Source organism: Polyodon spathula, chromosome 13 (genome assembly GCF_017654505.1).
Source record: "Polyodon spathula isolate WHYD16114869_AA chromosome 13, ASM1765450v1, whole genome shotgun sequence".
NCBI lineage: Eukaryota > Metazoa > Chordata > Actinopteri > Acipenseriformes > Polyodontidae > Polyodon > Polyodon spathula.
This window is the reverse complement of record NC_054546.1, coordinates 27511335-27534225: the sequence shown is the minus strand read 5'-3', so window position 1 is coordinate 27534225 and position 22891 is coordinate 27511335. Positions and strand designations below refer to the sequence as shown.

Below are 22891 nucleotides of genomic sequence, written 5' to 3'. Positions count from 1 at the left end.
CCTGTTATAATTCTCACTAATGGTATGGGTATGGGTTGTGGGTTAATACATGAATGATAAAATATTTTTTTTAAGAATATTTGTGTATTATATATATTAATTGCAGACTGTTATTTATATATATATATATATATATATATATATATATATATATATATATATATATATATATGTGTGTGTGTGTGTATATATATATACACATGTGTGTGTTATATATATGTGTGTGTGTATATATATATATATATATATATATATATATATATATATATATATATATATATATATATATATATATATATATAATACAAAATCTTCATTAGAAAAGAGAAGGTTGAGTTGATGCAATGTTGCTGGTGGTATTAAGAGGTTAATATTTCACATTTGATCATAGATAATGATTATTTTCAATGACAGAATTGTTCACTCAACCTGAGCTTATCCATCTGTGTTTTCAATGTTATTTTATCAGAAAGAAAGAAAGAAAGAAAACTGTTCTCACCCAGCACCTCCACTCTCTGCTCCAGCTTAAAGGACTCCACTCTGCACCTCCAAATCCCACTGTGTTCCGTTGTTAACTCTTTAATCTCCAGGGTGGTGTTTGAACTCCACACTTCCTCACTACCAGGCTGGAGCCACACTGGTACATCGCCAGAGCTGCCGGTGACCACACAGTTCAGCTTCAACGAGGAAGACTGCAGGTAGGGGCCGGGGCGCTCTGGAACCACTGGAAGATATGAGGAGTAATGTACATAGCAAGACTGTCCTTCCCTCGAGGGTTTCTAATGACATAAACAACAAGAGCACTAGCTGGGGTCCCCCTGAAATGACTGCATTTTCTGTCTGGTTTTGGTGTACTTTATTTGTTACTATAAATATCCAAGAAAAAAACTGTGTTAGAATTAAACAGAACTTGTCGACATACTAAAGTTTGTTTCGTACAACAATAATAATTCTTTACTTCCTTCAATTTCAATGACGTTTACCATCATTCAAAGTGTTCCCTATCGTTGTGACTTAATTACTGTGCTTTCTTTCATATAGTCTGTATTAAGATGCTTTTGCCCAGTTAAAGGAGCTGCTCTTCAGTTCAAGTTCTTAGCGATAGACATGTGCAACATGGGTTAGATAAGTCGGCTCCCTCTATTGGACAGTAGGTGTCACTACTTTTCAGAGTTTCATGCTTTGTGTTATACAAGTTAATTTCCAACCTCTTTAATATGTCATTTTGTACTTCCTGTTACTAAAATGTCTCTGAAGAGAGGCAGGGAAGCATATTTGAGTTGCCCAGTGCAACTCTAATGAATCCCCCCCACCCCCACCCCCCAAAAAATATATATTTTCGTTGTTGCTTACCAGAAACAACCTGTAGATTGTACTCTTTTTTCTTTATACCAGAAATCTCGCATTGATAAAAACCAGCGAAGTCTGTCTCCACGTCCTGTATAAGCAGGGTTGCACTTTGGAGTCTTGCTTTTAATTTAACTGGAGTGGAACCTAGCAAATAAAACAAAATACAGGATATAAAAACATTGGTGAGTCAGGTGGTCAGGGGCCAGTTTCACAAGCACTGCCAGCCCTGAGCAAGCTGCTAGCTAGCAAGACATCTTTACCTGTTTCAAAAAACAATACTGTCATTCAAGATAGAACGATAGTTTAGCAGAAATCTACTCAGCAAGTCTGATTAAAGGATAGATGTGTCATTTCCTTTCATTTGTTTTTATGAAAGAGAATTGGATTCAGCAAACTGCTACATAGCACCTTTTTTCAAAAGTTCAGAATCAGAACACATAGATGAAAATTGCACAGTGCTTTGTTTACATGTCTTATTTATTTGAATATAGTGCTTGCGTCACTATATATTACTATATAAACTAACAAACAACGTGTGACTGCTGCTCAATCACTGCTCTTTCCAGTTCGTGGATTATGTGTTCTAATCACATGTATTGCGATTTTGCATACTTTTAATTTAGTGTAGTAAACTACATGAACAGTGTTATTCTGGAAATGTCATGATCCTGCTCAGTTTGACACTAAAGATAATTCCTTCTTCGTGTCTGTGTTTGTTTACGACAGTCTTCCAGAGTTTTGTTTCATTAAAGCTGCAGACATAAAGACAGACAGACATAATTAACACAAGAAGTGTTATCTGGCTCCGTTGCAAACCATGTCTTCTTTGAAGTTTGGTTAAAAATGTCGGGACATCGGAACATTGGAAAAGGAGAGTTATTAATAAACACTGCAAACACCCCCCTGCAACAAGCACTGGAGCCATGAGTGAATGCACAGAGACTGGGTTCTGTACTGGGGAAGGACTGGTCAGACTTGCACAAGGTTGGTTGAGTAGTCAGTTTTCCAGAAACACATTTTTGGGGGTATAACGAAGAACATGTGTCCCCCCTAGTGATCCTGCATTAATTGCTTCTGAATGCAGAATATTTCAGATGCTACTGCACTTGTGGGATAGCTTGTTAAAATATGTTGCATGTATTTGAAGAGGAGACGAAGGTCTATTCAGGTCACCAAGCTATTTTGTGAGAAAGAAAGAAAGAAAGAAAGAAAGAAAGAAAGAAAGAAAGAAAGAAAGAAAGAAAGAAAGAATGGGGTCTCAGTAGTGGGTTAAAGTATGGGTGACTAAATATTTCCTCTCCTGTCCAAGCTGCACAGATGAGCAGAGGTGGTCTGGTATCAAGGTAACCTACCAAACAGTGTTTTACTTCCTAAAGTCTTGACAATGATGGAGTATGCAGAAGAAGCATCTTTCTTATAGCTCCATGTTACTTGTGCCTGTGATTTCCCATCACAAGGCAAAGTAACCACGCTCTTCTCAGAGCTGTATATGTTTTCACGGGAAGCTGCCTGTAAGAATCCTGCAAAGCATACAGAATTATACAAGGATTAAAAAGTGTACTTGCTGACTGCAGTCATATAGCATTTATTCAGGTTTGTTATGTTTTTAAATATGCTTTACTATGCTTACCTATACTTTACCATAGCTCTCTCTGCTTTACGATACTTCCCTATGTTTTACCATACCTCTGTAGGCTTTACAATGCTTCCTTGTGGTTTTACTATGGGAAACTTTTATAAGGGTTAGTTTATCATAGTTTGCTATGTTTTTTAATATGCTGTACCATAACTTTCTGGTCTTTACAATGCTTACATATGCTTTACCATGCTGTCATTATGCTTTATTACACTCTGCTATGCTTTTTACTATGGCAAACTTTTATAAGGTTTCCTAGAGATTTTGCTATACTCTGTTTTTTGATTATTGATTATTGTTTAGCAGTTTTCTGTATTGTTGGTAGCAGTGCCGGCTTTACACATTTTGCCGCCCTAGGCAATATATAAAAACCCCCCCCCCCCCCCCCCCCCAAAAAAAAAAGAAAAATGTACCAAAGGTATTGATTTAAAAAAAAAAAAAAAGACTTTGAAAAAGTTTATGAAAACGTGACTCCTGCCCCTCACCCCACATCTTTGTATTTATTTTTTTTGCTGCAAAGGCATCATTCAGTTTCAATTTTGAGAAACCGCGCTCCCACATTAGGACAGTAATGGAACCTATCCACTTGAAATAAAAGCAGGCTATGTTTCTCCCATTTAAGCATAAGTGCCACGTTAATCACTTTGAAAGTCTAGTATTGTTGTATTGTGCAGCACCTTCACACAGTATTATTAGTATGATTATTATAATATTTTAAGTAACTTACCTAGTTTCTGCTTGAGTGGGATTTATGCAGCTAACCTTTTCACTTGCAACAACCAGGGTTCGAAACTGACAACCATTTTTTTTTTTTTTTTTTAACAATACAATAACGTGTATTTTGTTTTTTGAAGTCTTACGGTACAGTAGCGCCAAGCTGTGAGTGTACCGACTTTAATAAAATGTGGGCTACTTGTCATGATTCAAGTCATAATGCAAGCTGGGAGAATACAGATTTTTGAAATTATGACGTGATCTGAATTTTGCCGCTCTCGGCATTTGCCTACTTCGCCTACCAGCTAACCGGCTGCTAGTATAATGTGTTACTGTCACTCCAGTACGCTTCAATTCACAATTCTCACTCCCTACACATGTGTTTCCAGATAATAATAATAATAATAATAATAATAATAATAATAATAATAAATAATAATAATAATAATACATACATACATACATACATACATACATACATACATACATACATACAGAATGACTGGATGAATTTGAAGAGTAGGCCATTACCTATTCAAGGATACCAAGATATTAAGTGCAAAGAAAGAAAGAAAGAATTAAGTGCAAAGAAAGAAAGAAAGAAAAGAAAAGAAAAAAAGAAAGAAAGAAAGAAAGAAAGAAAGAAAGAAAGAAAGAAAGAAAGAAAGAAAGAAGTGTTAATACTCACCAACAATGAACATTTTTAGCCAAACGCGCATAACAGATTTCACCTTGTTTCCCATGTTGGAAAATCCAATGATATGATTCTTCATAAACTTCAACCAGCTTTCTTACACGGTTCCAAACATAGAACAATACAGCAGCAGATCTGTTCAAACATAAAACAACTCAATAAGAACAAGCACATCACCTTTAGAAATGTGGTGACTGCACATTGTTATTTACATTAGTTTCCACTTTACAGTTTGTTGGAAGTGGTTCTTGCGGATGAAATCATTTTCTAAATCTCCTTGTCACATACTGCCTTCTATTTGCTCTGTAGAGCACACGTGGGCAGTTTTGAAAGAGTTATAAGACACAGTAAAAAATATTCTGGTAGCAAAATGGGTTTTAAAAATCTCTGTTTGCATGCCTTGCTTTGTGTGAGAAATCTCACCCATACACTTCCACTGGGATGCCAAAACCTGCGCTCCTGCAGCTTCTTTTATAATTAAAAAAAATATCCAAAGCTCAGTTTTCCAACAAAACAGCTCTATCTGAAGGACTCCTCGCCAACAGAGAGTCTCTTATAGAAACCTTGACTCTATCTCATATTTTATTGATGTGTTATTTCCTAGTCTGTTCAGTGAAGTTCCCTATAGTTATATGGTATAGAGTAGCTGTCGCAACTCATGTATTTGTTTTTATTATTACTATAATTACTGTATTATTAGGATGCTAACCGATCCCCCTATAGATTGACATAGACACCTTCCGTGGTTCAGAACCGTTGTTTCCCTTTCAATTCGAAGACGACCACCACGACATTAGGTATGGGATATTGCTGCCCTTCGGGTAGGTATTGCTGAGCAGTCTATACCAGAGCTGCCGATAGGCCCCATCCTGGGATGATGCACTCAGTCCCGCCCACCAAGGGAATAAAACTGCCAGCCAAAGGAAGATATTTCTCATTTTTTCCTCTGACGGTACGGTAAGACCTCTGTGCTTAGCTAAGCGTGTTAACAGAAAAAAACTTCTTGAGTCGGTTGTATTTCTCTTTCATTCATGTTGAAAGCTGGCTTGCCACTTTCCCGGAATCAAAGACTTTAAAAATACTGAGCCTTTTTTGCCTTTCTGTCTTTCAGCGGCCTCCTTGCTTGCGTGGTAGCCCGCTCTTTATATCTGTCTGTCATATGTGACTGCCTGTGCAGTCATCCGTGGGTGATTGTCTATTCTTCCTGAGAGTACACAGTTCCTCCACGGGGCTAGGCTTTGCATTACACCAGCTGTCGAGTGACTCTTCCAGCCACGCTCTCCTCCATAGCTCATGATATTATATCTCGGTGCACAGGTGCTCAGTGAACAATCAGCTCTGCACGGTACATGGCATACGTGGTGCTCAGTACACACGATGCTGCACGGAATGCAGTGCACATAGTGCATGGTATTCAATGCTCATGGCACTTGGGATGCATGGTGCAAGCGGTGCACGCAGTGAACCTTGTACACAGTGCATAGTCACTGCCTCAAACTAGCGTTACAGCCCACGGTGATGCACAGCACCCAGTGCCCATAGTGTCAAGGTACTTGGTGCGCGCGGGGCTTAGCACACACAGTGCACTCAGTGCACAGTGCACATGTCGCTTAGTACTACACAGTGCAAGGACATACAGTGTGGCATGGGACATGATGCACAAGGTGCCCACGGTACTCAGTGCATGGTGTGCAGTGTTTAGTATCCTTGCTACAGCACTAGAAAGAGGGCACAAGATGTTCGCACTTAGCCAGTGCTGGAATGCAGTGCAAGCAGTGTTCAGTGGGAATGCACAACATCAGGCCCATGTCAGGTAAATCGGGGTCCCGTCCCTGCATGGTCTGCAACACCAACATTCTGCAGGAGGACAGGCATACCCTCTGCGTGTGGTGCTTGGGCATTTAACATGTCACCTTGGCCCTCGAGAGGGACGTGGCCTGTAGTATTTCTTAGGCTTTCCAACCCTGAATGAAAGAGGCTTGGTTGAAAAGGGCCATGAGGGCAAGCGGGACTGTCAGTGGCTCTGGGAGCCCCAGACGACCTATTCCAGGACCCCAAGCGAGACGGGTGAAGTATTCGAGGCAAATGAGGGATATTATGAACCTTAAGGCCCAGATATCCCAGGTCCTAGAACTCCTGGCTAAACAGGCTCCAGCAGCAGCCCAGGCCCCTGTCCATGTCCCATTGCAACCCCAATTGCCATACCCGCCCTCCCCCAAGGGAGTGCAGGAGGGGTGGGAAGGGATGTCTCAGCGGGCATAGGAGGACACGTTCTCTATAGCGGCCTCTGGGGACGGGATCTCCTTTTCGTCTGAAATGCAAGTGAGTAAGATCCTTGCTGAGGAACAGCCTGGCTTCGAGAGTGCTTCAGAAGCCAGTACCCACCCCCCACCTTCCCCGTTGTCCAGCTTGGACACCAGAGGCAGAACCACAGTGGTCCATTTTCCAGACATGGGTGGTGGCCCCTCGTCCTCAGAGGTTCCCAACTTTCCCAGACCTCATGGAGGAAGTAAACTCCTTCTGGGAGCGCCCGGCCTCAGGTCCTTGCATACTAAAACAGGGAACACTGCTCGCCTCCTTAGAAGGCGCGGATAAGCTTGGCCTGGCAGGGTTCCCCCGATAGACTCCACCATCGCGGCCCTGGTTAAGGCCCTACCAGTGGGTGGTTTGGCTAGAGTGCCCGAACCCTCAATGCAGGGTGACAGAGAGGCGTAGGCAACTCACCTGGCTAATACAGCGAGTGTGCTTACTGCATACAGTGGTTCTCAAATGTATTCACCCCCCTTGGACTTTTCCACATTTTATTGTGTTACAACGTGGAATCAAAATGGATTTAATTAGGAGTTTTTGACACTGATCATCACAAAAAGGTCCATTTGTCAAAGTGAAAAATAAAATCTACAAATTGTTCTAAATTAATTACAAATAAAAAACAGAAACGAATTAATTGCATAAGTATTCACCCCCTTGAGTCAATGTTTGGTAGAGGCACCTTTGGCAGCAATTACAGCCATGAGTCTATTTGGATAAGTCTCTACCAGCTTTGCAAACCTGGACATTGCAATTTTTACCCGTTCTTCTTTGCAAAATTGCTCAAGCTCCATCAAGTTGGATGAGGACCTTTGGTCAGCAGCAATTTTCAACTCCATATTCTTAATTGGATTGAGGTCCAGGCTTTGAATGGGCCACTCCAGGACATTGACCTTTTTGTTTTTAAGCCACTCCAGTGTAGCTTTGGCTGTATGTTTGGGGTTATTGTCCTGCTGGAAGATAAATCTTCTCAGAAGTCCCAGGTCTCTTGTAGACTTCAGCAGGTTTTCCTCCAGGATTTCTCTGTACTTTGCTGCATCCACTTTGACCTCTATCGTCATGAGCTTTCCAGACCCTGATGCAGAGAAGCATCCCCATAGCGTAGCCCATGCTTCATGGTAGGGATGGTGTTCTTGTGATGATGTGTGTTGTTAGGCTTGCGCCAAACAAAGCGCTTGACATTGAAGCCAAAAAGCTCTATTTTGGTCTCATCAGACCATAGAATCTTCTTCTACTTGGTCTCAGAGTCTCCGAATCTAGCCGAGATTTGATGTGAGTTTTTTTCAACAATAGCTTTTTTTTGCCACTCTCCCATAAAGGCCAGTTTTGTGAAACACCCAGGCTATTGTTGTCGTATATGTCTCCCAGCTCAGCCGTGGAAGACTGTAACTCCTTTAGAGTTGCCATAGGCCTCTTGGTGGACTCCCTGACTAGTGCACTTCTCGGACGGATACTCAGTTTTTGAGGATGGCCTGTTCTAGACAGATTAACAGTTGTGCCATATTCTCTCCATTTCTTAATAATGGACTTTACTGTGCTCCTGGGGATATTCAATGCCTTGGAAATGTTTTTATATCCTACCCCTGACTGGGGCTTTGAAAGAACCTTATTCCAGATTTGCTTTGAATGTTCCTTCATCTTCATGATGTAGTTTTTGTTAGGAAATGTACTAACCAACTGTGGGACCTCCCAGAGACTGGTGTATTTAACCCAAAATCATGTGAAACACCTTAATTGCACACAGGGGAACTCCATTCAACTAATTATGTGACTTCTAAAGACAATTGGTTGCACCAGAGCTTATTTGGGTGTATCATAGCAAAGGGGGTGAATACTTATGCAATCAATTATTTTCTGTTTTATATTTATAATTAATTTAGAACAATCTGTAGATTTTATTTTTCACTTTGACATTATGGGCTTTTTCTGGATTGATCAGTGGCAAAAACTCGTAATAAAATCAATTTTGATTCCATGTTGTAACACAATAATATGTGCAAAAGTCCAAGGGGTGTGAATACTTTTGCTAGCCACTGTAGATAGATTGCCATATTTCACAGTAATCCTGTGATGAGTCAAAGGGGTTTCGGTCTGCAATTCAGCCTCCCAACAGTAGAAGGCATCAAACCAACTCGGGACTTCCCTTACCAAGGTCTTGTGACCATGACAAAAGTCATCTTTTTGAGGGGCGGCACCTTGGTAGGGGCGGAAGTACGAGTATGTAAATTCCAGCCACTGGAGTCAAGTGAAATTAAGGATACCTGTCAGTTTGGGATTGGTGATCCACTGACTACCGGGGCGGGGTTTGCATACTAAAGGGAACGTGCTACTGTGTTCGGGGTTGGTCCTAAGGAATAGAGGCAGGGGAAAAAAGGCTGGAGGGAAGTACGTGGGAGTTTTGAACTGTGTCACGAACGGAGGCCTTACTAACTTGGCTCTTTTCTGTTTTTATTCCTTTTTGTTTTATATTTGGATTTAAGCAGAGCGTGAAGAGGACTAAGAGGCTTCCGTTCCTTTATTTTTGATTACTCCAGCACTCCCTCCCTCACATCCTTCTTTATTATTTTTCTTTTTTTTTCCGTGTAATATTAAATAAAATTTTAATTTTTACACGTAAATCACTGTCTGGAAAATCCATTTTTACTCACACGCCTCACACGTGGTGTCATTGTGGGAGATGGATCCAGCTACAGTTTTGGCGATGTTTAGGGAGCAGGAGGAGAAGCGAGAGGAGAGGGAAGCACGGCGCCAGGAACAACTCGCCCAGTTCTTTGGTCAGCTGGTAGAGAAAATCTCGACTCCAGCGGCGGAAACAGCGGTTGCCCGGATGTTTTCTTCACAACCAAAGCTACAGAAGATGACTCCGGAAGATGATCCTGAGGCGTTCTTGGTCACCTTTGAGAGAGTGGCAGAAGCAGCAGGGTGGCCCAAGGAACACTGGGCCATGAAATTGGCACCCTGTTTGACAGGACAAGCGCAAGCAGCGTATAGAGCCTGGGGGTTAAAAGAAATCAACCTACCACGCTCGAGAAGGCCATCATCCTGGTGGAGGCTTGTGAGGATGCGAATGAAGGCGCCGCCTCTGACCCCACTCCTGCGCCTAAACTAACCAGGACCAACCCATCAGTGAAGCCCAGAGGAGGTAACCAGACCTTCAGACCATGGAGGTCGAGGTTAGCCCCATCTTGGGCGAGAGAAAAACCCCCTAACCTGTCAGTCACCGACTCACAGGACAAGCAAACCCCGTTGGTGCCTTCTACCCCAGTTTGTTACCGATGCAATGAGCCCGGACATATAGCCAGGGATTGTCCGATGATGGAGGTAGACCTGGCAAGAAGATCCTGGTTGGCAGTAACAGGTAGGAACACTGGGGAATGTTGGGAGGGCCCTTATCAATTAAGAGTACAGGTCGGGGATAAGAGTACTAATGCATTTGCAAACTCTGGGTGTGCACAAACATTGATTCGACAAGCTCTTTTGGAGGGGTAACCTGGGAACCACAGGGTAAAGTGGCTATCTCATGTATCCATGGAGAAACTCGGGTTTATCCCACCACTAAAGTTAGACTTACTGTTGATGGTTACTCAGCTTACGTTAAAGTGGCTGTAGCGCAATATTTACCATACCCTGTTCTCCTGGGAAGAGACTGGCCATTTTTTGATCGTATTTTAGGTCGGGAAATGGTCTTAGTTTCTACCAAGGGACAATCTAAGCAATGGGAGAAAGCAATTGGCGAGATTTTCCCGTTTTGTGACCGAGGCTGCGAGGTTACTGATGTGGAAGGTCACATAATAAAAGACACTCCTCTCAGCGTACCTAATCATTGGGACCGAGATATTGACCTGGGCTATGAACAACAAAATGATCCCACATTACAGTATGCTTGGAAACAGGTTAGATATGTTGAGGGGAAGGAAATGCAGGAAGGACAACCAGTGGTATTTCCGCATTTTTCTGTATCTGGGCACTTATTATATAGAATAACCCGGGCTCCCGGGACGGGACAGCTCGTAAAACAGTTATTGGTTCCTAGGCCTTTTCAGTCAGAAGTCACGAGATTGGCGCATGACATTCCATTTGCAGGTCATTTAGGAACTGAAAAGACTCAGGAACGAATTCTGGCCCGTTTTTTTTGGCCAGGGGTTTATGGTCTTGTGCGGAAGTATGTATCTGAGTGTCCGGAATGTCAATTAGCTGCCCCTAAGTTAGTTCGCCCCGCACCTCTGGTCTCACTGCCAATTATTGGAGTACCGTTTGAGAGGATTGGTGTAGATTTAGTAGGCCCTCTGGAGGGAACAGAGTCAGGATATCGGTATATTCTGGTAGTAGTGGACTACGCAACGAGATATCCAGAAGCTGTTCCCTTACGCTCTATGAGTGCAGAAGTAGTAGCAAATGAATTGGTTAAAATATTTTCTAGGGTGGGAATCCCGAAAGAAATTCTCACTGATCAGGGCACTAATTTTATGTCAGACTGTATTCAGCAACTATATAAATTATTGAAAATCCGTTCAATTAGAACCTCAGTTTTTCATCCTCAAACGGATGGGCTTGTTGAACGATTTAATCAGACTTTAAAAAATATGTTGCGCCGCTTTGTAGATCAGGAGAAACGTAATTGGGCTAAACTGCTTCCCTACTTGCTCTTTGCAGTTCGTGAGGTACCACAATCCTCAACGGGGTTTTCCCCGTTTGAGCTCTTGTACGGTCGTCAGCCGCGGGGTATCTTGGATCTCATAAGAGAAGGCTGGGAAGAACAGTCAAAAGACTCTAAAAATATAGTGAAATATGTATTACAGCTACGCGATCGCTTAGAATTAGTCGGTCGATTGGCACATGACAATCTCAAAGTGGCACAGCAGAAGCAGCAGCAAAGCTACAATAAAAATGCAAGAATTAGGAACTTTCGACCTGGAGACAAAGTGTTGTTATTGTTGCCCTCATCGGAATCTAAGTTGTTTGCTAAATGGCAGGGTCCCTTTGAGGTTATTCGAGCAATTGGAAAAGTTAATTATGAGATCCGACAGCCTGGGCGTCGGAAGGAAAATCAAATTTATCATGTTAATCTCCTCAAACCGTGGAAAGAACGGGAGGTCCATTTTATATCTCCCGAACAGGAGGGAGAGGACTATGGACCCTCAATTGAGCCAGTATCAGCAGCTGGGGTTCCGATGGGGGAACAATTAACTCCTGATCAACGCAAAGAGGTAAGCAATTTAATCAAAATGTTTGGTGATGTGTTTTCTAACGTGCCCGGAAGAACGCATTTGATCGAACATGCTATTATCACTCTGCCAGGTCTAAGAGTTAGACAGAGACCGTATCGCATTCCAGAAAGTCGGAGAGATTCTGTCCGGAGGGAGGTGGAGTGTATGTTGAAACTTGGGATAATAGAACCTTCCCGAAGTGAGTGGTGTAGCCCAATTGTACCAATAGACAAACCAGATGGGTCACTACGGTTATGTATAGACTTTAGGAGGGTGAATGCTATCTCTAAGTTTGATGCATATCCCATGCCTCGGGTAGATGAACTCTTAGACAGGCTGGGGCGAGCTCGGTTTATTTCAACTTTGGATCTGACGAAAGGATACTGGCAAATTCCATTAGCAAAAGCCTCTCGTGAGAAAACGGCATTCTCAACCCCAGATGGTCTTTTTCAATTTTGTACTATGCCGTTCGGACTTCATGGAGCTCCCGCAACTTTCCAGAGACTGATGGACAGGGTATTACAACCTCATCGAGAGTATGCAGCTGCATATATCGATGATGTAGTCATATACAGTTCTTCCTGGAAAGAACATTTGAGTAGATTAAAAGCCGTCCTACAGTCTCTGAGGAAGGCGGGACTCACAGCGAACATGGCAAAGTGTGCTATTGGAAAAGAAGAAACAAAATATTTAGGTTTCATAATGGGTAAGGGTAGAGTGAAACCGTTGGTTTCAAAAGTCCAGGCTTTGTTGGATTCACCGGTACCTACCACAAAAACCCAGGTGAGATCATTGTTGGGATTGGCTGGTTATTACCGCCGCTTTATTCCACACTTTTCCACTATAGCCGCCCCTCTCACTGATCTCACTAAAAAGAACGCTCCAAATAAAATTAAGTGGAGTGCAGAGTGTCAGACAGCCTTTGAATCTATTAAAACTAATTTGAGTCAGGCCCCATCATTAGTAAGCCCGGATTTCAGCCGAGAGTTCATCCTTCAGACCGATGCATCACAGACTGGTCTGGGGGCGGTTCTGTCCCAGGAAAAAAATGGTATAGAACACCCGATATTATATATTAGTCGGAAGTTACTGCCGAGAGAACAAAGGTACTCTGTGGTAGAGAAAGAATGCCTGGCAGTAAAATGGGCGGTGGAGTCCTTAAAATACTATCTTCTGGGACGACCCTTTGTACTCATCACAGATCACGCCCCTTTAAAGTGGTTAGACACAATGAAGGATTCAAACGCTAGGATTACGCGGTGGTACCTGGCGCTCCAACCCTTCACCTTTCAAATAAGGCATCGTGCAGGTAAGTTACATCAAAACGCTGATTTGGGAAAAGGAGGGGTTAGAGGTTTCCGAGTGTTCCTTCGGCTCCACTCTGAGGGGTGGGATATGTGATGAGTCAAAGGGGTTTCGGTCTGCAATTCAGCCTCCCAACAGTAGAAGGCATCAAACCAACTCGGGACTTCCCTTACCAAGGTCTTGTGACCATGACAAAAGTCATCTTTTTGAGGGGCGGCACCTTGGTGAGGGGCGGAAGTACGAGTATGTAAATTCCAGTCACTGGAGTCAAGTGAAATTAAGGATACCTGTCAGTTTGGGATTGGTGATCTACTGACTACCGGGGCAGGGTTTGCATACTAAAGGGAACGTGCTACTGTGTTTGGGGTTGGTCCTAAGGAATAGAGGCAGGGGAAAAAAGGCTGGAGGGAAGTACGTGGGAGTTTTGGACTGTGTCACGAACGGAGGCCTTACTAACTTGGCTCTTTTCTGTTTTTATTCCTTTTTGTTTTATTTTTGGATTTAAGCAGAGCGCGAAGAGGACTAAGAGGCTTCTGTTCCTTTATTTTTGATTACTCCAGCACTCCCTCCCTCACATCCTTCTTTATTATTTTTCTTTTTTTTTCCGTGTAATATTAAATAAAATTTTTATTTTTACATGTAAATCACTGTCTGGAAAATCCATTTTTACTCACACGCCTCACAAATCCATTTTCCCCTGTGACAGGAAATGGCATTGCGGTGACATCAGGCCAGAAGCAGGAAATGAAAACACACAGGGAACTGCAGGGCAAAAAAGACTCAGCGCACCATTTATTTAAATACAACAAAAATAAATAAAATATTTAAACAAAACGAACACTGCTCACAGAGCAGCAAATAAAGGTTTTTAATGAAACAAATCACGAACACAGAAATACAAATATAGGTCAGGCTGGGTGATCGCCTTTACTGTTCCTATATCTTTTTTTCTAAATTTCTCTATCACTCCTCGCTCGCTCTCATTCCTCCTCTGAACACCCATCCAGTGCAGGGAGAGCTGCCGGCTTAAATACCGTGGCCGAGGGGTTTAACTAGTTCGTAATTATTCTATTACCACAATCTGCACGAGTTTATTAATTGTGTCTGTTGGCTAGTTTAACAATGCACTAGCCGACAGCCACACATTACCACAAGGTTTTTAATCATTCTTGGCAGAGGACGAGTTACTCCCATCGCCTCTGCAGAACACGTTTAAAAAATAAAAACGATAACAAAACAAAAATGCACAGCTACACCGTCATTACAATAACAAAAACAATAAATATAGCATAATACATAAATAACACAGGGGTGGAGGGAGACCCCATTCTAAAAATAAATAAATACATTTAAGCAGGGCTTTCCTATCGCCCTGCTTCAGCCCCTTATAATTCAATAAAAATCTGGTCTACATCTTAAATTAGGGGACATAGATTCACATGTTCATTCAGTCCAAATGGTTCCAGTGTTTGAAGTGTGAACAATGTGCTTCTCTTCCCAGTAAATGGTTTACCAAATTATCCCCACCTGCTGAGACCTGGACCCTCTCCAAACCCACAAATCTAAGTGTGGAGAGGAACCATGTCCAGCTTTAGTATAATGTTTAGCCATGGCATACTCTTGATTGGAAGTTCTTATAGCTGCTTTATGTTCTGCAATTCATATTTTTAGTGGTCTTTTTGTTTGTCCAGCATATGCAGAACCACAAGGACATGTGTGCATGCACACCACCCCAGTTGTATTGCAATTAATAAAATTATGTATCTTGATTTCTTTGCCTGATCTGAATATATATATATATATATATATATATATATATATATATATATATATATATATATATATATATATATATATATATATATATGTTACTGTGTTAAGTAGTATTTGAATAATGAATACAATGTTCACATTTATAATTACCACTGGGGGATTTTTTGATAACCAAGTTGTGGAGGATCCAATTTAGGACTGAATGAGTGAACAAGTATGTCCTTTAAATTTGTTGCACGTTTAAATGTTATCAAGGGTGGTTTGTCCTGTATTGTTTCCTTAAGTGTGTGGTTTATCCTTAATATATGCCAATGTTTAAATGCAATCTGTTTAATATCATTTGATGAATGATTAAATTCATTTAAAAAACAGATCATATTGGCATTAATTGGGTTGTGAGTTTTCTTTTTAAGGAGTGCATCCCTGTCTACACATTTAACTTCCAGAATGGTTTTCTTCAATGCTTTTAGAATATTACAGATAAAATAAGAAACAGAAGCCTCACTGAAGCCTAAAAATTATAATGATACAAAGGTGCACTTTCAGTTATAAAAATGTTTCCTATAAAGTGAAAAGGAGTGCAGGAGTAGACTGTAGAACTCTTTGTGTTTATCGAAAAGCGAGTTCAACCCCAGTCCTTCCTGCTCTGTATCATGTCAGATCATTCTTACAGTGTCTTGATGTGGTTTAAATTCAGGCTGCAGAACTCTGCACCGCTGGTGAAACTCAGAGCAGAATGTATATGTGTGTGCGCTTCTAACAGAGCTGAGTTCAGACTCACTGTTTCTTTTAATCACACTAGGCTGGTATAAAAGCGGACGCCCTCCAGCATGTCATTAACTCCTGTGCTTTGAAAGATGGTTAACAGCACGATTCTGTTTACAAAACCAAAGAACTGTGCTATAGATGGAATAGAGGTCTTTTCAGAGCTCTCGCTCTCTCTGAGGATTGGTTGTTTTTCTGTTTTGTAACACTAAATTTTCCCTTTTCAAAAAATAGTTAATTTGAAGAAAAAAAATCCTGGGTTTATCATAAGCTTATCTATTTGCAAATTTATAAAATGTAAGTATCCTCTAAACACCTTGTGTCGAGGAATGTCCCAACCAAACTGACTTGCATAAAAAAGAAAAACATTGAGTAAAATAGCTTACTTACATAACTTGATTTTCAAGGTGAGGTATTGAAACATAATCAGGAAGGATGAGCAATACTTGAAGAAAATCCATCAACAGTCAAAAGCACCTTTGACCATTGTTCCATATAATTTCTGTGTTCTTATGCATATTTTTGCCTTTCAGTCTTGTTCCACTTTCTTAACAGAGATATTCTTACTGCAACACATCGTTTAAGTCCTGATTTCAAGAGTGACCTTCGTCCTGTTGATTTGTTGGACAATGACACATGTGCCTTCTTCCAGTTCTGTTGTTAATTCAACACTTGTTTTCTTTCTACTCCTTAAAGATATTATCTTCAAGTATTTGTCATCCTTGTTAGACAGCTTTTTGGGTCTTCCAGTCCTGTGTTTGTCAATTACAGATGATGTTATTCTGCACTTGTCGATTATGCTTTGAATACCACACTTTGAAAATCGACTGATGCAAGCTATTTCACTCAATGTGTTTCCTTCTTTATGCAAGTGAAGGTTGTCCTGTAAAAAAATGTATTAAAAAGGTACCGATCCAGCCATAAAGGAACAGAAAGGAAAATATGGCAACTCACAAAAGTCAACAATCAAGGTTTCAACAAAACAATGTTTTTTGTTCTTACAAAAATTAGCTTACACGTTTCGACAACATGTCTTCATCAGAGCAGTACATGAAAAGTGCATCTCAGACCTTAAATACATAGCGCATCCATTATCATAACTATGACAATTGGTTGCAGGTGATAATCTATTATATAATTAATACTCATTATATATTTAGGTTAAATAATTGATTGACTTAAATATTAACAACCTTTTATATACAGTCTAATTAGTAAAACCATGATCAAGCGCATGACCAATTAGCATCGTCTATTATTACAATTGTTTGCAATCATATTGGTGTGCAGAAGAAGCTAAGATTATATTAGTTATTCTACATGAGTGAGGTCTAATTTCACTCATCAATTGGAAAGCATGAATAACCTTAATCAGAATAATACACAAACAAAAACAAAAAATCAGGATTGGAATTTACAACACTTGAAGCTGCATTCATACAAATATATAAATGGACATATTTCACAATAATCCATTTACCCTTTATAATTAAATAGAAATCTGGTCTACATCTTAGATTAGGGGACATTCAGTCCAAATGGTTCCAGTGTTTGAAATGTGAACAATGTGCTTCTCTTCCCAGTAAATGGTTGTATCTTGATTTCTTTGCATGATCTTGGATGTGATATATAGTTTGTGTAAGTAGTATTTGAACAATGAATACAATGTTCACATTTATAATTACCATTGAGGGGATTTTTTGATAACCAAATTTGTGGAGGATCCAATTTAGGACTGAATGAGTGAACAATTTGGTCATTTAAATTTCTTGCACGTTTAAATGTTATCAAGGGTGGTTTGTCCTGTATTGTTATCTTAAGTATGTGCTCTATCCTTAATATATGCCAATGTTTAAATGCAATCTGTTTAATATCATTTGAAGAATGATTAAATTCAATTAAAAAAAAGATCATATTGGCATTAATTGGGTTGTGAGTTTTCTTTTTAAGGAATGCATCCCTGTCTACACATTTCCTGAATGGTTTTCTTCAAGCGGCGATCTTGATATCTGCGCATCTTGAATTTTGAAAACATTTCCTCCATTTTCTAATGTATTGGTCTTCTGTGCTGCAGTTTCGTTTAGTTTGAAAAAATTGACCTCTATATATTTCTTATCAGAAACCTTGGACGTTGACTATTCGCAACTAATATTAAATTGTATTCTTTAGGTTTATTAAACAGAGTGGTATGTAGCATGTTATCTCTTTTATAGATCTCTAAATCAAGAAAGTTTATTTTTTGTATATCTGATTCACAATTTTAATTGTAAATTGTAATCTACTGAATTAATATAACCCACAAACAGTTCAAGTTTTTATTTGGATCCCAACCATATCATTAAAATATCGTCACTATATCATTTCCATAAAAAATAAAAGGAAAAAAGACATTGATTTCATTAAAAATGAAATTTTCTTCCCAACATCCCATATACAGGTTCTCATAGCTTGGTGCATTTTATACAGTGCCTATAGAAAGTCTACAACCCCCGCCCCTTTGAATGTCTACACGGTGTACACATAGTGGTTTTGTTGTGTCAGTGACTCAAAGGATTTTTTTCCCACTTATCTACATACCATGCTCCACGTATTTAAGGGGAAAGTTGTGTTTACCTGAAGTGTATTATACTATATATATATATATATATATATATATATATATATATATATATATATATATATATATATATATATATATATATTCAAAATACAAAACTGAAAGATTATAATTGGATAAGTCTCCACCCCCCCTGAGTTAATATTTGGTGGAAGCGCCTTTGGCAGCAATTACAGTGGTGAGTCTGTTGGGATAGGTCTCTACCAACTTTGCATATTTAGATTTGGCAATATTTGATCATTTTTCTTTACAAAACCATTCAAGCTCTGTCAAGTTCCTTGGGGGAGCATTGATGGACAGCAACCTTCAAGTCATGCAACAAATTTTCGATTGGATTTAGGTTCTAGTTTCCGTCCCAGTTTAAACTTTCTTGCAGAGGGAACCTACAGGAAGTGCTGAATTTATACTGAAATCAGGTGATTCACTACAATTAACACAGGTGGAGGCCACTTAACCTGGTGTGTGATTTGGAAGGCGACTGGTTATACCTGAGCTAATTTAGGATTGCTATTACAAGGGGGGTGGGCATCTATCCAAACAAGCTATTTCAGTTTTTATTTTTAATTCATTTTCTACAAATTTCTAGAACATTTTTTTCACTTGGAAGTTGTGGGGTAGGAAGTGTAGATAAATGGAAAAAATATATATTTTAATGGATTTTAATTCCAGGCTATAAGACAACAAAAGGTAAAAAAATTAAAAGGGGGTGCAGACTTTCTATATGCACTGTAATTGTATATGTATACAGCTATATAATATGTATATGCGTGTGTGTAAAATTGTAACTGCTAAAAATGAACCTTATAGTTACAATTGGACAGTAGTTCTATAAACATAAGATAATGTAAAAATGTATTGGAACAGACGGACAGACAGCCTTCTTAAACCCCCAGATTATAAATGAATCAAATATTTTCGCAAAATAATGCAGGTTTCATTACAACTGGATAAGCAGCCGCTGTCCAGTACTTATTCGAGGGGCATCTTTTAGGGTTCAGTTGTTAACGGGAAACCATTTTCTGCAGCATAACTACGCAATCCTGACGGGTCTCTTTATAGAGTCGGGTATAGAGCAGGATTAAGCGCAATCAGATGCGGTCGGAAATAACTGCGTCGATTTTTTTCATAGAATTCTGAAACTTTTGGTAAACCTGCTTACACAAAATCAAAGAGTTTAGAATCCAACCCCACTCGCTGCTGCAGAGCTCTGGGTGTAAGCCCCCGGCTTCCTGCGCACAGAAGCGGATCTGGGCACTGATTTGAACCGCAGAGCCCCGCATACAGCACTGAGCGCCCACCCTGCCAATCTGAAAAGGGGATGGGGAGAGATTTAAACGCAGAACTAGGGCGAGCAATAGTTTCTTTCTTTCTTTCTTTCTTTCTTTCTTTCTTTCTTTCTTTCTTTCTTTCTTGTCACTCAATATCTTGGTGCATCTTAGTTTCCCAACGGTGGCGTTTCAGACAATTAACCTTGCTCAGTATGTTATAATACGAGTAGCCTACTGATATTGATAAACTATGCATGTCGTTTATTTAATTCGACTGTTCAGTCGTTTGCAGATGTGTCTTTTACTATACAGCACCACAGCCATTGGGCTTGTTTCTATATCATGAAGGTGTAAGTGTAAATACGAAAGGTCTTATGACAAGTTATCACCTCCAATTTTTAACACTTATCACACGTTTCTATATTCCATTTGGAATCGAACTTGTTTTCGAATTTAAATGCTAAAGGTAGGCTAGTAAATGCTTTGCTCATTCTATATGGCAAAATAAATGGAATAGATGTGTATTATACACACACACACACACACACACGCACACATTATACACAGACACACACATAATGCATACACAGGGCTTTTGTGAGAAAGTAGGTGATATTCACCTTTGTATTTATATGATGAAAATGTTGGTGTTGGTGGAATCAGTTAGTTAATTGGGGTAACGCTTTATTTTTGGAAGAAGCAGATCATTTAATTGAAATTGAATTTAATGGATATGGGTATAATTTAATACATGTGGATATTAAAGTATTGATTTTTTTTCAATATGTTAAATTACAAATATTTTAATACACCATAAATACACGTGTCACCACAGCGTATATTATCCATGTTGTGACTGTAAATCTAGACATCGTAGCTATATATATATATATATATATATATATATATATATATATATCCTGATATGCGCGGCGCAATACAGTGTATATTTTTTAAGTACAATATAAATGCTGCAGAGCGTTTTCCACAATTTCCCTTTTTCTAAATGGAATAAAATACAAACGAAAGTTAAAATACAGTAAGTCACAGCGCGTGTGGTTTGTTTTATAGATGATGTGTATGAGCAAATCGTTATTGATACATTTTACATCTTATGTGGACGTTTGTAGCCTTCACAAAAAAATAATGCTTACCCCGAATTTGCGGGAAAAGCTTGCTGTATATAGGCAGGATGAAACAGTAGCTCGTTGCTATGTCTTTCGAACAGTTTTCACCTGCTAGATAATAGGAGGGTTAAAAAACTAAACCCAATGAGCCTAATTATTAAAGGAATTAATAATATGTGCGTTAGAGCGTTCTATTTGATTGAAATGGGATGATTTTTCTTGATAACGTCCCATTCAATCGATTGAAAATGGGGTCAGGTGGAAGCCCGCTCACTAACTTTAACCCCAACGCTCCCCTCGCACTCTCAACAGCAGAAGAGAGCGGCATTGGGATTTTGGGGATGTCTGTCACATACCCTCTCTCTTCAAGAGGTTCAATACAGTTTCTTGATCAATTTTAATTTGCAATTGTATGCATTTGTACAGCGCCTTTCATACCACAATACCTCAATGCGCTTGTCGATTCAAACAGAAAGAAGAATGCAGTATCGAAAAACAGTATACTGTTATAACAATGACAAAATAACAATAAAACAGCATCAATATAATAATAATAAATAATAATAATAATAATAATAATAATAATAATAATAATAATAATAATAATAATAAAGAAAAAAAAAACATGTTCAAGATATTGCGTTCATATCTTCCGATGCTCTCTGTCGCTGTAATTCTCTAGTCTTAAATATACATACAGCAGCCATGTTTCTCAAAGTTCAATGAGGGAGATGACTGTGGTCCTGCTGTCTTTTTACGCCAAGTAAACTGGTGTCTGTGGAATGCGACGGGTAATACGAGCAAGTCGTTAGAGCAACATTGTGCTTCTAATATGGTATACTGTGCTCCCGACGACGATGTGATACGACATTGTTTTGGTTTATATAGTGCCTGTCGTTTTATAAGTTTAATTAATAAACCACATTGATTGTACTTCTGCGTTTATCAACTTAGACCGGGCCTTCGATAATAAAAGAAGCTTACAGAATATACCTCAAGACATTGGAAATCTGCTACAGATCGAACACTGCAAAGTGAGGAAGAAGGCAAGAAGTGTGAACATTTTTTTTTTTCTTTCTTTCTTTTTTTTTTTTAAATCAGATTTTTACAATTAAATTCAGTTTGTTATTTGCGAAACTGATCTAGACTGGTGTCTAGAACAGGATCAACAATATTAACATTTTGCATGTTGTGCAAAACTGGAAGATACATAGGAAACATTACACATAAAGACACAAAGGGTTATCGATACTACTTCTGCCTATATTCCAATAAATAAAATATGTATATATTTTTTAACAAATTACACACACACACACACACACACACACACACACACACACACACACCGACGAAAACGTCAAAATTAATTAAATTAACTAATTAACGGCGTTGTTTTTAACATATTTATATTTTAATTATTTAAATCTACAGTTTCAATCATAAACATGAATATAACATTATGATGATGATGATGATAAAATACATACAAATAGAATATTAAAATAAAGACCTCTAAATTATCCCTCCACTCTTTATTTTGTAACCCTGTTTTATCGCCTCAATATCCTGTGCACATTATACACCAGTACAATCGTGTCAGGGTAACCTGTATTGTTCTGTATTTCAAGCTAACACAGTTAGCACCAGTAGTTATTCAGTCACTTCCCTCTATTCTTCATCATGTATAATTATAGAAACATATTCTCTTAAATACAGGAACTGTTGAGCTGCAGCCTTCAGTCTTTCCTTATGAAGAAGAGTTCCGGCATCTTAGTTGTCTCTGCTGCAATATTTATATACTTCTTGACTGTATGCGTATCCACGAAAATGAGCGGAGATTTATAATTATATATTTCACCTACAGCTTGGTAGTATAAGTAGCTCAATCTATTAATGCTGCTATTCATCAATACAGTCCCGAGGGGAAAAAAAAAGTTTGTCAGGGCTCTATATTTTTGAATTCTAACTAAGCCATGCAAATATATATAATATATATATATATATATATATATATATATATATATATATATATATATATATATATATATATAATATTATATATATATATATGGTACTTTTTACCATAAAATGTAATATATTACAAATATATCCTAATATGTAT

At 39.1% G+C, this 22891-nt stretch overlaps 1 protein-coding gene across 2 annotated transcripts in view; it reads right to left on the bottom strand.

Moving 5' to 3' along the window:
* Positions 1 to 22891, bottom strand: part of LOC121326283 (hemicentin-1-like) — a 28862-nt gene that overhangs the window by 5613 nt on the left and 358 nt on the right. Inside the window, exons 2-5 of one of the 2 annotated variants that reach the window (XM_041269527.1) lie at positions 4389 to 4529; positions 2703 to 2870; positions 1354 to 1494; positions 500 to 724 (exon numbers count right to left, since the gene is read on the bottom strand). In XM_041269527.1, coding sequence (XP_041125461.1) covers positions 500 to 724; positions 1354 to 1494; positions 2703 to 2870; positions 4389 to 4473 — 619 coding nt within the window. In that variant the 5' untranslated portion in view covers positions 4474 to 4529. The remainder of the gene's footprint in view (positions 1 to 499; positions 725 to 1353; positions 1495 to 2702; positions 2871 to 4388; positions 4530 to 22891) is intronic. The other variant, XM_041269528.1, reaches the window with a different exon arrangement.